At 41.3% G+C, this 13978-nt stretch overlaps 1 protein-coding gene across 17 annotated transcripts in view; it reads left to right on the top strand.

The window, feature by feature from the left end:
* The window catches only part of Col14a1 (collagen type XIV alpha 1 chain), a 243533-nt gene that overhangs the window by 54156 nt on the left and 175399 nt on the right, over nucleotides 1–13978 (top strand). For all 17 annotated transcript variants that reach the window (XM_051159672.1, XM_051159671.1, XM_051159655.1 and 14 more), the window contains exons 6-8: nucleotides 5368–5523; nucleotides 6401–6520; nucleotides 9107–9271. In XM_051159672.1, the coding sequence (XP_051015629.1) occupies nucleotides 5368–5523; nucleotides 6401–6520; nucleotides 9107–9271 (441 nt within the window). The remainder of the gene's footprint in view (nucleotides 1–5367; nucleotides 5524–6400; nucleotides 6521–9106; nucleotides 9272–13978) is intronic.

Genomic DNA, 13978 nt, shown 5'->3' with positions numbered 1-13978 from the left:
CTATTCTGATAGTAATGGAAGTGAATTTGGCCAAGCAATCCCAGGTTTTGTAGTCAGCCTTACCATTGAATTGAGTCTTTCCATTTTCTCAGCATGGGGGGGGGGGCGTGGGCAGTGTTTCTACCCTCTCTAGTTACTCCATCCCTTTTCTATGTATAGGATTGATATTGGTCTTTAATTAAAAAGACATTTGTAAGAAAGGACGTTCATAAGGAACAGGCTTACTAAATCATGGAGGCAACCAGCAAGCTGGGGACTTAAGAGACAAGCTTTAGTTCAAATCTGAAGGCTGGAAGCAATGGTGTCAATTCTAGACCCAAAGCTAGCAAGCTCAAGGCAAGAAAAAAAAATGCTGGCCTAGGCAGCTGGCAGGAGTTCTCTCCTAGTTTATCTTTGCCTCTATTCAGGTACTGATGTTGAGTTAATTAGGGAAGCCTATATCTGGGAGACAGAGCCATCTGCTTTATTGTTTCACCAAGAAAACCTTCACAGACACATCTAGACTAATGTTTAGTCAAATGTATGGGCACTCATAGCTCAGTCATAATTAATGACATAGAATGTAATGGACGTAAAGCGATTACTACTCACTTATGCACAGCGTTTTTCTAGACATTCCAGGAAGAAGTAAGAGCAGGTTAGAAGAGAACACTGGGAGTGCTGTTGGTCAATCATCCATCCGCCAGGGACGCTGTGGTGACTGACTTAATTACCTACCTGATTGGATTGAGATGCACCCAAGAGCTTTGTAGAGCATGCTACTGCCTCTGTCCATGGTGATGATTTTTTAGAAGAACTTAGATAAGGAGAGGGCTCTGACATAACCAATAGATCAGCTCTTTGATGGAGTCACAATATGACGGCATAGTTGGGGCAAAATGAAAGGTACAGGGTTTCCTTGAAGGCCGTAGGTCATTGGGGCAGCCCTTCTGGCTGACATCAAGTTCTTACTCTTTCCTGGCCTCTGTGATACAAATGTCCCTTACCCTGCCATGGGCCTCCCACACAGTCAGCTGAGACCTCTAAAACTGCCATTCCTTCTCAAAGTCATTTTTTCCAAAGAGAAATGTAGCTAGTGCAGATGCCTTAAAAGGTACACCTCAACCAGGACTGGAAGGATGAGAACTGACTTCATTCTGGTTAAAAGGAACGTCACCTAGAGCTGAAGCAGCTGTGCTCCATACCTACCAGCGGGAAGTTTCCAAAGGTGACTCACATGCATGCATCTGATGCTCATGAGGACAGTGTCTATGGAAACCATAGCCTGCAGTATCGGACAGGGTGTGTTAGAAGTTCTGGAATCCCATCCTGCCTGACCATGACCATGGACCCAGTCACTTGTCCTGTATGAACTTGGGTTTAATTTTCTGAAGAGTGACAATAATGTCTCCCCATGGGCATAATGTAAGAGCCAAAGTGGGCCAATGTATTAAAAAAATACTTCTTGAGCTTTGGACAAATATAAAATGATTTTGATTCTTTATTGAAAAAAACAGCCAGGTGGCGGTGGCACACGCCTTTAATCCCAGCACGGGGGTGGGGGGAGTGGGGGTGGGAGTGGCGGAGAGGAGAGGCAGAGGCAGGCGGGTTGCAGTGAGTTTGAGGCCAGCCTGGTCTACAAAGTAAGTCCAGGACAGCCAAGGCTACACAGAGAAACCCTGCCTTGAAACAACAACAACAACAACAACAACAACAAAACACAAACAAAAAAAGAAACACAAAGTTGTCTCTTCCATGATACAACCAGAGCCATTGGCTGCTTGTAAAAGCTTCTAAAAATTACTTATCTGTTTTTTAAGGATTTTATTTCACATTGTCTGGGGAATCTTGACTATAACCCCACTTAAGTAAAACATCATTCTGTAGCCACAGTTTTCCTTTGGATGCATCAGATAATGAATTATCTGATTTTTTTCTAGTGGCATAAAAACTAATTTAAGTCATTAAATGAATCCTGGATCCTGATGAAATGATTATGAGCATTTTCTTGGCCATTTATGGTGGTTGACAGCGATAACCACATAACTAGAAAGTCTGAGGCAAGAGGATCACTGGAATTTGGGGCTATATGGGGCTATATCGTCCCAAACAAACAAACCGAATGATAAGAAAAAGTGATACATTACAACCAGGAAGAAACATTACACAACAGAGGAAAGCAAGAAACATTAGTTTCAAGCATAAAGAATCAGGAGCAGACATTTTAAAAGACAAGAAATGGTGGCCAATAAGTGGACAAAGCAATATTTAACTATTTTAGTGGCCAAAATAAGATCAGAGTAAAATGTAATGGGTGCTCCTTCCACTGGCAAAAATTAATCGGTGGGTTGCAACTTAAAGGATTGCCCTAAAGATGGAAACATACCAAACCATGCATGGAAGCACATGTTGAGGCTGGAGAACAGTGGAGGAACATAGCTCCTGACATGCGTGTAGAGACTCCCTGTGCTCACAAGCCCCAAGACTCAGCATAACAATGATAGCCGTTATTCTGAAACTGGTCTGCAGGTTTAATTTTTGTTCCCAATAAAATCTAGTTGACACATGTCCTGATTTGCCCCAAATCCCAGTGACTATCTCGCCTCAGGCTTCCTAGTCATGTGGCTGTAGGTGCCAACCACCATGCATGGCTTTTCCGCTTTTTCTTTAAGGTGTTTTTGTTCATGTGAACGACATTCCAAACTTTAGTATCATTTCAGTCATCAATTATTTGGGCTTATAATCAATTTTATATTATAGTTGGGAGTAGTATGAGATGAGACGAGTTCTTGAAGCATAATAAGATAACAACTTCCCCAGATTATGTTAAAAGAGAGAAAAAAAAAACCTAAGGAATTTCTGTTCCACGATTCGTGGCAGAATCTGGGTTGGCCTTGAGTTAGTCAGGCTGTGTCTCAAATGCAGAGCTGGTATCTTTTTTCTATTAAATTAGAAGAATTTAGGGCCAAAAATGTAACTAGTAGCCCTGGATTGAGTTGTACCCCTGAGCTTCCATAATGAAGGCTGGAGTATTCCATTGCCAAGTACATTTTCCCCGTCTGGTAAAACGATCCGGGTCTTCCATGCCTATTTATGTCTGGAAAAAAAAATCGAGCTCCTTTAAGCTAATGAATGCAGTGTGGTAGATGCAAAGAAAATTTTCTTTAACTGTTTGTCTCTTTTGCCAGCCACAGTAGTTCGGCTGTCTTTTTCTTCTTTTTTTTTTTTTTTAAATAATAAAAGCTTTTTCTATTTTCAGTTTTTGAAAATTGCATACACATATATGACCAGTCCTGGTTATATCCACCTCCCTCCTTCTCCAGTTCCCACCCTTCCTAATACATTTATGTCCCTGATTTATTATTTTTTTTGGTCATAACCCATTGAATCCAATCGATGTTAATCCATATGCACATGGTGTAGTGTCACACACTGGGGCATAGACAAATCCAGAGCTCCACCTCCCCTTGCAGCTGTCAGCCAACTGCCAGTAATCCCTCAGGTAGGGGTGGTGTCAGGGACCCTTCCCGACTCCGTGCTGTGATTTCTTACTGGCTTGATCATGTGCAGGCAGGCATACCTGCTGTTAGTTCATGTGTAGAACTGCCATGCATTTCCAGCACTTCACAGCACACATCTCCATCTTTTGGCTCTCACATCTTCTCGGTACCTCTCTTCCACGGTCTTCCCTGAGCCTTGGAGAGGGTGGGCCATGGACATACTTCATCTGTGGCCGAGCACTCGTAGTCGCTTATTCTCAGCACTTTGAATTGTCAGGCATTTTTGCATTAGCTACTCCCCACTGCCATAGGTAGCTTTTCTGACCAAGGTTGAGAGCAGCACAGATCCATAATTATAAACACAAATATTTCAAAGGCAGTTTGACTACATGACAGCTTAGCAAAACAACGTCGATAGAGTCTTTCCCAGGGTTGACGCCTGCCCTAGCCGGGGGTTTGGACCATGCTTATACTGCTAGGCACAAATTCCCTCCTTTGCAGCAAATCCCAGACTTAATCAAAATAGCAGCTGAAACTTCCCCAGACCCAACCCCTATCTTGCCATTGTTACATCTGTGAACACATCTGGCCTGATGGATAATATTATTTTTCTGCATTTTTGTTTTCAACGTACAAATTATATTTCAGAAATTGTTATGTTGTCATTTTAATGTTAAGACATGAGCCAAGTAGAATTGGTCTGGCAAAAAAAAGTAAAAATGAATAAAAGCACACACACACACACACACACACACACACACACACACACACACACACAGTCACTTCTACTTTAGTATGAAAATCCAGCAAAAGTGAACAGTTATGGGAAGGGTAAATTGTAGTCTGAAGCAATGCCATTTAACATACTAAAAATGCCATATGTGTGTGTGTGTGTGTGTGTGTGTGTGTGTGTGTGTGTGTGTGTGTGTATTTGTATCTACCTGCCTCTGCCTCTCTGAGTGCTGGGATTACAGGCGTGTGCCACTGTGCCTGGCTTGCCATGATACATTTAAGGATTTATAAAGTATGTTGAGAGTATTCCACTGTCTTGGCTCTGTATGAACAATGGTGGCTTTCAACTCATCACCCATAGACTTCTGCTACCTTAGGCATCCATCTGTGTGGTAAAGACAGGTTTCCTTTCCTCTTCTGCAGCATCCCTGCAATGGGTGGGCACCATCCATGATGGCCAGGTACTGGTGGTGCCACGTCAACAACTTGCTGTCCTTTATGCATAATTATGTGAAGCACTCTCTGAACTAGTGATAACACCAGTTACTTAGCTGATCTTTAGGGGCAAAAATCTTATTGTCACATAGAAACAATAAGAAAAGCAGCAGCAACAACATGAAATAGACTGGGAGAAGTCCTTTGAGCCCTTGTTTTCTTTTTCCAACTGAGCATCTTATTTAATTACTATTTTTAGATTGATCACCTAGCGCTGGCTTATCTAACATAGGCTTATCAGGGCAGGAGGGCAGCCTATTTTATATCCTGGCCACCTGCCTGTTCCAGGAAGATGACCTTTACTGATATTGTTGAGACTTTTCCTGGAAAGATTCTGCAGGCTGAAGCCCAAGGGTGGAAGATTTTGTACAGACACCACTTTCTAAAGCACACAGCAGGATGAGTTGCCAGGTTGGCCGAAACCTGACAGCACTTTGGTAACTATTTCCAGAGCCCTCGAGTCTGCTGCCAACCATTACTACAGATTTTTCCTTGGAAGAATGCAGTTAAAGGAAGAGTTATTAAAAAAAAAAAAAAGATGGCAGCCTTGATGGGAACTTTATTGTATTCTTAGCACTAAGTTATCTGAACACTGAAGTCAACTCCCACTTTTAAAAGTTCTGACAGTAACACATGTGCTTTTGTGGTTTGCACTTTGCAGAAGTAAAATTCTTCTGTGAGACTCCAGCCATTGCTGACATCGTCATCTTGGTGGATGGGTCATGGAGTATTGGGAGATTCAACTTCAGGCTGGTGCGGAATTTTTTGGAAAACCTTGTCACAGCGTTCAACGTGGGCTCAGAGAAGACACGGATTGGTACAACTTTTGGACCATAGGAGCTAGTTACAGTTGCAAAATTTCTGGGAAGCTTCTTAAGAATCTCAGAAACCCTTTACAATGCTGTGTTCAAAGTTATAGGATCAATTCCCCTGGTGTTCCAGAAAGCACACATGCAGATCAATAAATATGTCTTCCTAACAATTTTATATTATCCCTACCAAGTTTCTGATGCTACTATTCACTTGACTATTGAATACATTTATTCTCTGGAAACCCACTCTCCCCTTTACTACTGACGAGGATGAAGCTTTAGAACAGAGCTTGCATAAGAATTTATTATGAAAAAAAAAAAAAAAAACCCAGAATTTATCATGCAGCCATCTGTATGTAAAAGAAATAGCCAAGTCCAGAGAAATGTTGAATTAAAAAGCTGGAAGTGATATTTTGGCAATCTCTTTGTCAAGTTAATTCTAGTTAAGATAAAAAGAAAAAAAAAACTCTTATGAATCTTTGTGCCATAGTCTAAGCAATACGATAATATATTTTCTGTAAAAGGTTTTGTAGTTGTAACTTTTAGGTAGTCATTAAGGAATATCATCCCTTTAAGAATAAAATAACAAATAAATCTAGACTTTTTATCTACACATGGCCAACCCTTTTGCATTTAAATGGCAAATACCTTATTATTTGATAACTCCTAAATAACTAGAAAGTATGTTAACTCCCCACACTCCCAGGTACACCCAGCAAGACTCCTTTAGCTGATACCAGGACTTCTCTTTGAAAACACGCAGCCAACAAAGAAAAGAATGTTAGACAGATGAAGATCTTAGTCATCCCACTTTCTTGTGTAATCATGAGATCTTGAGTAGAGTGTAACTTCTTCAGGAACTTTCTCTCCCATCTTTCCTAGGTTTGGCACAGTATAGTGGGGACCCCAGAATAGAGTGGCACTTGAATGCCTTTACTACAAAAGATGAAGTGATTGATGCTGTCCGAAGCCTTCCTTACAAAGGAGGAAATACTCTGACAGGTACGTTTTCTTCAATGCACATTCTTAGCTAAACATCTTGCTGAAGGGAAACTGTATCACCTTATTTTTCTCCTTGTAAAGAGTAGACAATGTTTTGTTTTTCTCCTCTTCCTCCTCCTCCTCCTCTTCCTCTTCTTCTTTTCCTTCTCCCACATAACATTAAAAGGTCTTAGATGGCCTTTTTTTTGTATCATATTAAGATTTAATCTAATATAATACAAAGGCAAAATGATTTTATACTTAAATTCTGAGGAATGTTGGTAGAAAGACAGTTTAAAAAAATCTTTGTTTTCTACAGGTAAACATCTACATTGTCTAAGCAAGTAGAAAACTTGATGTGTTCAGTAAAATACTGCAAATCACAGTGTACGATAGTCTTAAATCTGTAGCCAGGTGTTGCAGGCAGCGTTCATTGGCATTGTGTGGTATGATGGCACACACAGTGCAGTGTGCATGTTATGTTTCCAGCAGTAAGGCTGCACTGATGCTTTGTGTGATGGAGCATAGGCCAGTGTAGCCAAAGCCACCTCAATTCATTGCTTATTATCTATCTATCTATCTATCTATCTATCTATCTATCTATCTATCTGTCTATCTATCTTCCTATCTATCTTTTATATTATCTATTTATCATCTATCTATCTTTATTTGAGGCAATGTCTCACTGTGTAGTCCTGGATGGCATAGAACTCTTTGTGTAGGCCAGGGTGGCCTCCAACTCGCTGTGGTTTATGGTGTGCGTCATCATATCTAGCTCATTACATATTGAGTTTGAATTAATTTTTAGTCCACTGTAATTCAGTAACTTTTAACTGTTGCCAGATTGCTTGCCAGCCTCATGACCAAAGATATATAGGGGTTCATGTGACCTACAATTTGAGATGATTGACTCTAGAAGAAATTGAAGCCATCATGGAAGCCAGTAGCTGTCACCAGTTGCATAGTGCTTGCCCTTGTGGCCCATCTTATCCATTTCTTGAGACAAAGCTTATCTATGTAGAACAGACAGGGTTTTAATCAACAATCCCCTGCCTCTGCTTCCTGAATGCTTGGATTCTGAATGTGCATCGTCACACTCAATGCTATTTTATTTTTAATTAGTACTTTTTCTTTGCCCTTATTTGAGACTTCAGTTACTAATTATCATGTAAATATTTGAAGACTTTTGACCCACTAGTATTTTTTGATAACGGAGTAATGTAACAATATTTACGTTAAAATTATCTGTGGCATGAACATAAGTGTAGATGTGATTTATTTATTTATTTATTTTTTTTTAGCGCACTAGTGAGCTTAATGGGTAGAGTAGACAATATGCAGTAACCAAGGAGCAATACAAGGAGAAAGATGGAAACCCAATTAAAAGACCCGAAAGAAATGCTAGCCGTAGGAGAGGAACAAAAACCAAATAAACATCCACTATAAAACAAATGAGGAACACATTTGGCGGACTTAGTAGGCTGGCCTGTGACTCATGGAGAATCTCAAAGCTCGGTGAGCTCCATAACAGAAAAGAAGGAGGAAAAAAAGCGGACACCAGAAATGTAAGGACTGTAGAACAGCCAGATAGACACAGGTGATAACAAGAATACCAAAGAGAAAGGAGAATGATGAAATGATGAGGGCATAATACTTGAAACAACAATGGCCAAGAATTTTCCCCAAATTCATGTCAGGCACTAAGTTCTCTAGATTCCAACTTCCTTTTTTTTCCCCCCGGTGCTGGATATTGAACCCAAGACCTTCTGCAGGCAAAACAAAGGCTCTACCACTGAACCACACCTCCAGGACTATCTGAACAGATTCCTTACCAATCTGAGGCTTACTTTATTGGAGTTGTTAATACCCATGAAAAAAATTATTAAACGCGGAAGAAATATTGCATGTTGTAAAACTTTTCTTTCCAAGTAAAAAGTGTTTCAAAAGGCAGTAGCTGGGTTTTAGAACTCAGTCTGGCATGTAGACCATTGGCTAGCTCAGTGAAGCCATGTGTGAGGTTTTAGAATCAACCCTTAGTCTTGCCCCCCAAGTTAAGTAAGTGAATAAATAAGATCAGTGAGAGGAAAAGGGAGAGCGTTATCATCTACCTAGTGCTTGACATTTAGCAAGACTCCAGTAGATGTTTGTTGAGTGAATTGGTGGTCTAAAAGACTGTTTGTAATAAAGAAATTTGTTGTTTTGTATATTAATTTTAAGAGAAGAAAAAGAAAAATAAATAAAAGATTCCTTAAATAGTGTTGTCAGAGACAAAAATGTTTATTAAAGATTCACCCAAGAGAAATATATTTATTATTCCAATGAGTAAAAATGTATCATTTTAGAGTAACTTTGCTGATATTGTTGTTTTCCCTCCCCTGAACAAAAGAAGTCCAAGGAAGAATGCAGAATGTGTTGTCATCTATGATGTATAACCTGGTGCAATAGCAGGCTCTTTTGTACTTCCTTTATTCCAGTGGATTTGGATTTTTCATTAGGCCCTTCCAGATTGCTGTGAAAGTGAAAGCTCCATCTCACTCACCATGGGGATATGCTTTCCAACTAGAAGGCTTTAATTAGAGATGTTTGGTTTGTGTTTCTCTCTCCCAGGTCTTGCTTTGAACTTCATTTTTGAGAATAGCTTTAAACCAGAAGCAGGATCGAGGAGTGGGGTTTCCAAGATTGGCATTTTAATCACAGATGGAAAATCCCAAGACGACATCATCCCACCATCTAGAAACCTCCGTGAGTCTGGAGTAGAGCTGTTTGCCATAGGTATGTATGTATACGTGCATTCGTTTTCTTTTTACAATGTTATATTTGTTTATTGTTTATTCATTTGGTGTGTGGGAATGGAAGTGTGGTGTGGTGGTGGTGGTGGTGTGTGTGTGTGTGTGTGTGTGTGTGTGTGTGTGTGTGTGTGTGTAGAGGGTAACTTGTGGGGGTCAGTTCTCTACCACCATCATGTAAATCCCAAGAAATTGCACTCCCATAATATCAGCACTAGGGAGGCAGAGGCAAGTGGATATCTGAGTTTGAGGCCAGTCTGATCTACACAGTGAACTCTAGGGTGACCAGGTCTACACAGAGAAACCCTGTCTCAGAGAGGGGTAGGGAGAGGAATGGGAGGGGGAGAGTCAGAGAGACAGAGACAGAGACAGAGACAGACACACGGAGAAACACTCAATGGGTTTGTTGGGAAATGCCTTTCCCCATCTAACCAATGCTGGTTGTTTTGAAGACAGGTCTGACTAGTGACTGAGGTTGGTCTTGATCTTGTTATCCCGTCTCAGCTTGAGTCGTGGGATTACAGGTGCCAACACAGTCAGCTGCAGTATGTTGCTATGTGTCTCTAATGGTCCAGTTTTCATTGTGGATGTAGATACATTCCACTGAATGCAACAAGTACTGTTCTGAAAGCCAGAGGGCTGAGCACTCTCTGTATCAGGCTTGCCATCTGAGTCTGGCTTCCTTGCATTTAAAATGAGTGATCCTGTCACGTACACCACAGTGTTTGGGGTTTTAAGACAGAAACTGAGCATAAGATGCTTGAAAAAGCATATACTGACATGCTAAAGTTAGATTCACATTTGTTTTCATTTAATTAGTCATGGCTTGCTCTTCAGAGTCAGTTTATAGCTGTCTCTTTGATAGTTGTACAAGAAGAAACCATTTCCCACACATTCAAGGAATTAAGACCCCGGCAGCTATTAAAGACGTGCAGTGTTGCTGACTTGAATCAAACACCCCCAAAGCTATCATTTTATGAAAAAGGATATATACAACAAATCCAGAATAATTACAAAATATTTATATGATAAGTTTTGCCTTCGATTAAAATGTTTACAATTTCTCTGGCAAGAGGAAGCTCTTCTATTTAGTAAAAAGCAATAAACTTTGGCAGAAAAAAAAAATCTTGAATCCTAAGGGCCTTGAAATGTCAAAGTTGTAGCAAATTCCTCCACAGGGCTCGGAAGCCTTGAAGTCCTTTGTACTGAAAGGCCCACTTACTTATATTTTACACAGTTAGTTATTCTGTTGTCAATCTTTGGTCTCACTTGAGATGTCTGTAATCCCAGCACTTGAGAGGCAGAGGCAGGCGGATCTCTGTGATTTGGAGGCCAGCCTGGTCTACAAAGTGAGTCCAGGTCAGCCAGGGCTACACACAGAAATTCTGTCTCGACAAACAAAAGTCAAAAACAAAAACAAAAAAAGAAAAGAACATGCTTTAGTGTTTTCACGACCCCTGTAAGACAGTTTCCCAGGAGAATTGGAGATTTCCAGATCTTATAGTGGTCAGAAATGATAAAGTGTGTGCAATACTGAAACTGACTCCAGGCTCCTAATGTAATCCTAATTAGTTAGGACTTCTATTTCTGTGAAGACACGCCATGACCACGCCAACTCAGGGATCTAGCCCATTGTCATCATGGCGGGAAGCATGGCAGCATGCAGGCAGACATGGTGCTGGGGAGGGAGCGGAGAGAGCTATATCTGGATTCTCAAGCATCGAGAAGGAAGAGTTGGGCCTATGTTGAGCTTCTGAAACCTCAAAGCCCACCCCCAGAGAAAGCCACACCTCCTCCAACAAAGCCACACCTCCTAATAGTGACGTTCCCTATGGGCCTATGGGGGCCATTTTTTTCAAACCACCACATCTACTAAATTGAAGTAGCTAGGAGAAAGTGTCTTGCAAGCCTCACTTTAAATCCAGATCAGGGCCGGGCAGTGGTGGTGCACGCCTTTAATCCCAGCAGTTGGGAGGCAGAGGCAGATGGAGCGCAGTGAATTCAAGGCCACTCTGGTCTACAAAGCAAGTCCAGGACAGACAAGGCTACACAGGGAAACCCTGTCTCAAAACAAAATAAAAAACTCAAAACAAACAAACAAACAAACAAACAAAAAAAACCAGGTCAGGCCAGATATAGCAGTGTATGCCTTTAATTGCAGCACATGGGAGGTAAAGGCAGGCCAGTCTCTGTAAGTTAGATGCCAGCCTGGTCCACACAGAGAATTCTATGCTAGCCAGGCATGTTTGTGAGACTGTACTTGGAAAACATTTTTCAGGGTTGAGAGCCACAGACAGACCCAGCAGAGTGTCCCCTCTCTGTGTGCTGATGTGTTCCTCTTGCTTAGAGAAAAATCTGAAAGGAGTCCTTGTTTATGCATTTTATTTTACTCTTATTTTATATATTAGAGTAGTTTTCTGATGAGTTACTTTTTAAAGAGACCTATTTCCTTTTGTTTCTTAGAAAGGGAAACATTTAGTTGGGGTTAGGTTACAGATTCAGACGTCTAGTTCACTGTCTTCATGGTGGGAAGCATGGCATTGTGCAGGCAGACACGGTGCTGGAGAAGGAGCCGAGTGTGCTAATCATGATCTGCAGGCGGCAGTGAGAGAACTTTTTTGTTTGTTTGTTTGTCTTTTTTTTTTTTTTTTTTTTTTGAGACTGGGTTTCTCTGTGTAATTCTTGAATTCACTCTGTATACCAGACTGGCCTTGAATGCAGAGTTCCACCCCAACAGACAGACACGCGTCCTTCACACCTCTGGAGTTTCATTCCACAGTGCTGGACCTAAAGCCGTACGCTGCCACCGCAGGCATAGGACATATTTCTTTATTTTTATTTTACTTTTTGTTTTCCGAGCCAGGGTTTCTCTGTGTATCCTTGCCTGCCCTGGGCTTGCTTTATAGACTAGGCTGGCCTTGAACTCACAGCGATCCACCTGCCTCTGCCTCCCGAGTGCTGGGAGTAAAGGCCTGCACCACCACGCCCAGCTCAATATATTTCTTATTAGTGTTTCTCTGGCAATAGTTGCGACACTGTTGATACTGTGTTCTTCTCTTCTTTTCCTACTCCCTGTAATTCCTCTGAAAAATGAGTCACTGGAGGGTGAGATTGTACTTTTATTGCTCCTACTCAATACTCTACCTGGTCCTTGACATTTTCCGAGTGACCTGGTGGTCCAAAATATTTCAAAGAAAGCACTCTCACTCCCAGTATTGAAACTAAGACACGCATAAACGGTGTGTCTAAGAGAAGCACATTATTTTGGTTCAGCTAAGCAGAGGGTATTGCCTTGCCCTGTACAACTGCCACCTATGCTTTTTCATTCACAGAAGTGAGAATAAAAGGGACCCAAGAGAAACATTAGAAATTCATCGTCTTCTCACTTTGCTTGATATTTTTTTTATCCTTAGTATTTTGCATGCATGTGCGTGAGGAGGGTAAGGTGAGTGTTCTATCACAGTGGTGTATAGGGACTGTCTCATCGCATCCCTCACCTGCATCTTTGGGCCTTGCATAGGTGTTTGGTATTAGTCGTAGGTGTCTATACTGTGGATAAGGGTACACACTGGAAATGAGCACAGGAGGATGACTGCTAAGTATTTAGCGACATACTTTTGTAACACAGAAAAGCAGCTAAAACACGTAATCATCTTGGTCCTGGGAGTTGATTCAGTTGCCTGTACTAGGCACTAACATTTACCACTCTGAAGCTGAACAGTGCATCTTTCAGAGCTGCCAAGAAGAGAGAAAATTGCCTGTAATCCCCCCTTAGACTCACTGCTTGGATTTGTGGCTTAGAGAATGCTTTATTCAAGAATTGCTAGCTTCACTGTGTGCCAGGCATTGTGGTGCATTCTGGGATACAAGGATGAGTGGAGCAAAACTCCTGACTCTACAGATTCCTTCCAAGTCATCACCACCATTTCCTTCATTTTCCATGCAGTTGCAACAGTCAAGCTATTTTATTCATTAAAAACGGGGAAGCAAAAACAAGACGGGAGGGGAGAGAGACAGAGTCTGTTCTAGCATATGCTATCAAGCGTAGACGTGCATGGCATGAGAAAACAGTCTCGTCACTAAGATCTCTGCTTCACTCAGGGTTATATTGACTCAGCTGTGTATTGGAGAAATCCCCTGGGCAAGAAACATCAGATTCATATTTCTTTACGTCTTTCATCCAGTAAAAAAAAAAAAAAAAAAAAAAAAAAAGCCTCAGCAGAAGAGTTAAACTAATGGGGGATTATCTTGTGTGTTTATCCTGAATTTTATGTGTGTGTTAATAATCCTTAGAAGAGTGTTTCAGCAACTTAGTGAATTCATCCAGATGTTATTCAGACTTGTCTCGAAACTACCTGCAAGTGAGCGGTATTCTTTATCTTAAGCCTCCTAATGCGCATAATTCAGGGGCTATTAAAGCTTTGCTACATAGTATGTTGAGTGTGAACGATGCGTAATTGGGCAGTCAGGCACGTAAGAAATCACCTGTGCTGCTGCAGGCCATCTCTCTAACATGTCTCTAAAGTGCCTTTTTTTGATACCCTCGGATGACTGACATTACAGGAATTTCCAAAGAAATCCTCCTTGTTGGCTGACTTTTGAGAAGAGACCCTAGCCGTGTGCCCCTCCTTTTCTGTCTCCACCTTCCTTGGCTCTATGTGATGCTCCGTCTGAGAGGCAGTGTGGTGTAGTG

Source organism: Acomys russatus, chromosome 17, assembly GCF_903995435.1.
Source record: "Acomys russatus chromosome 17, mAcoRus1.1, whole genome shotgun sequence".
Taxonomy (NCBI): Eukaryota; Metazoa; Chordata; class Mammalia; order Rodentia; family Muridae; genus Acomys; species Acomys russatus.
Note: the sequence above shows the minus strand (reverse complement) of the source record. Positions and strands in the feature narration are given on the sequence as shown.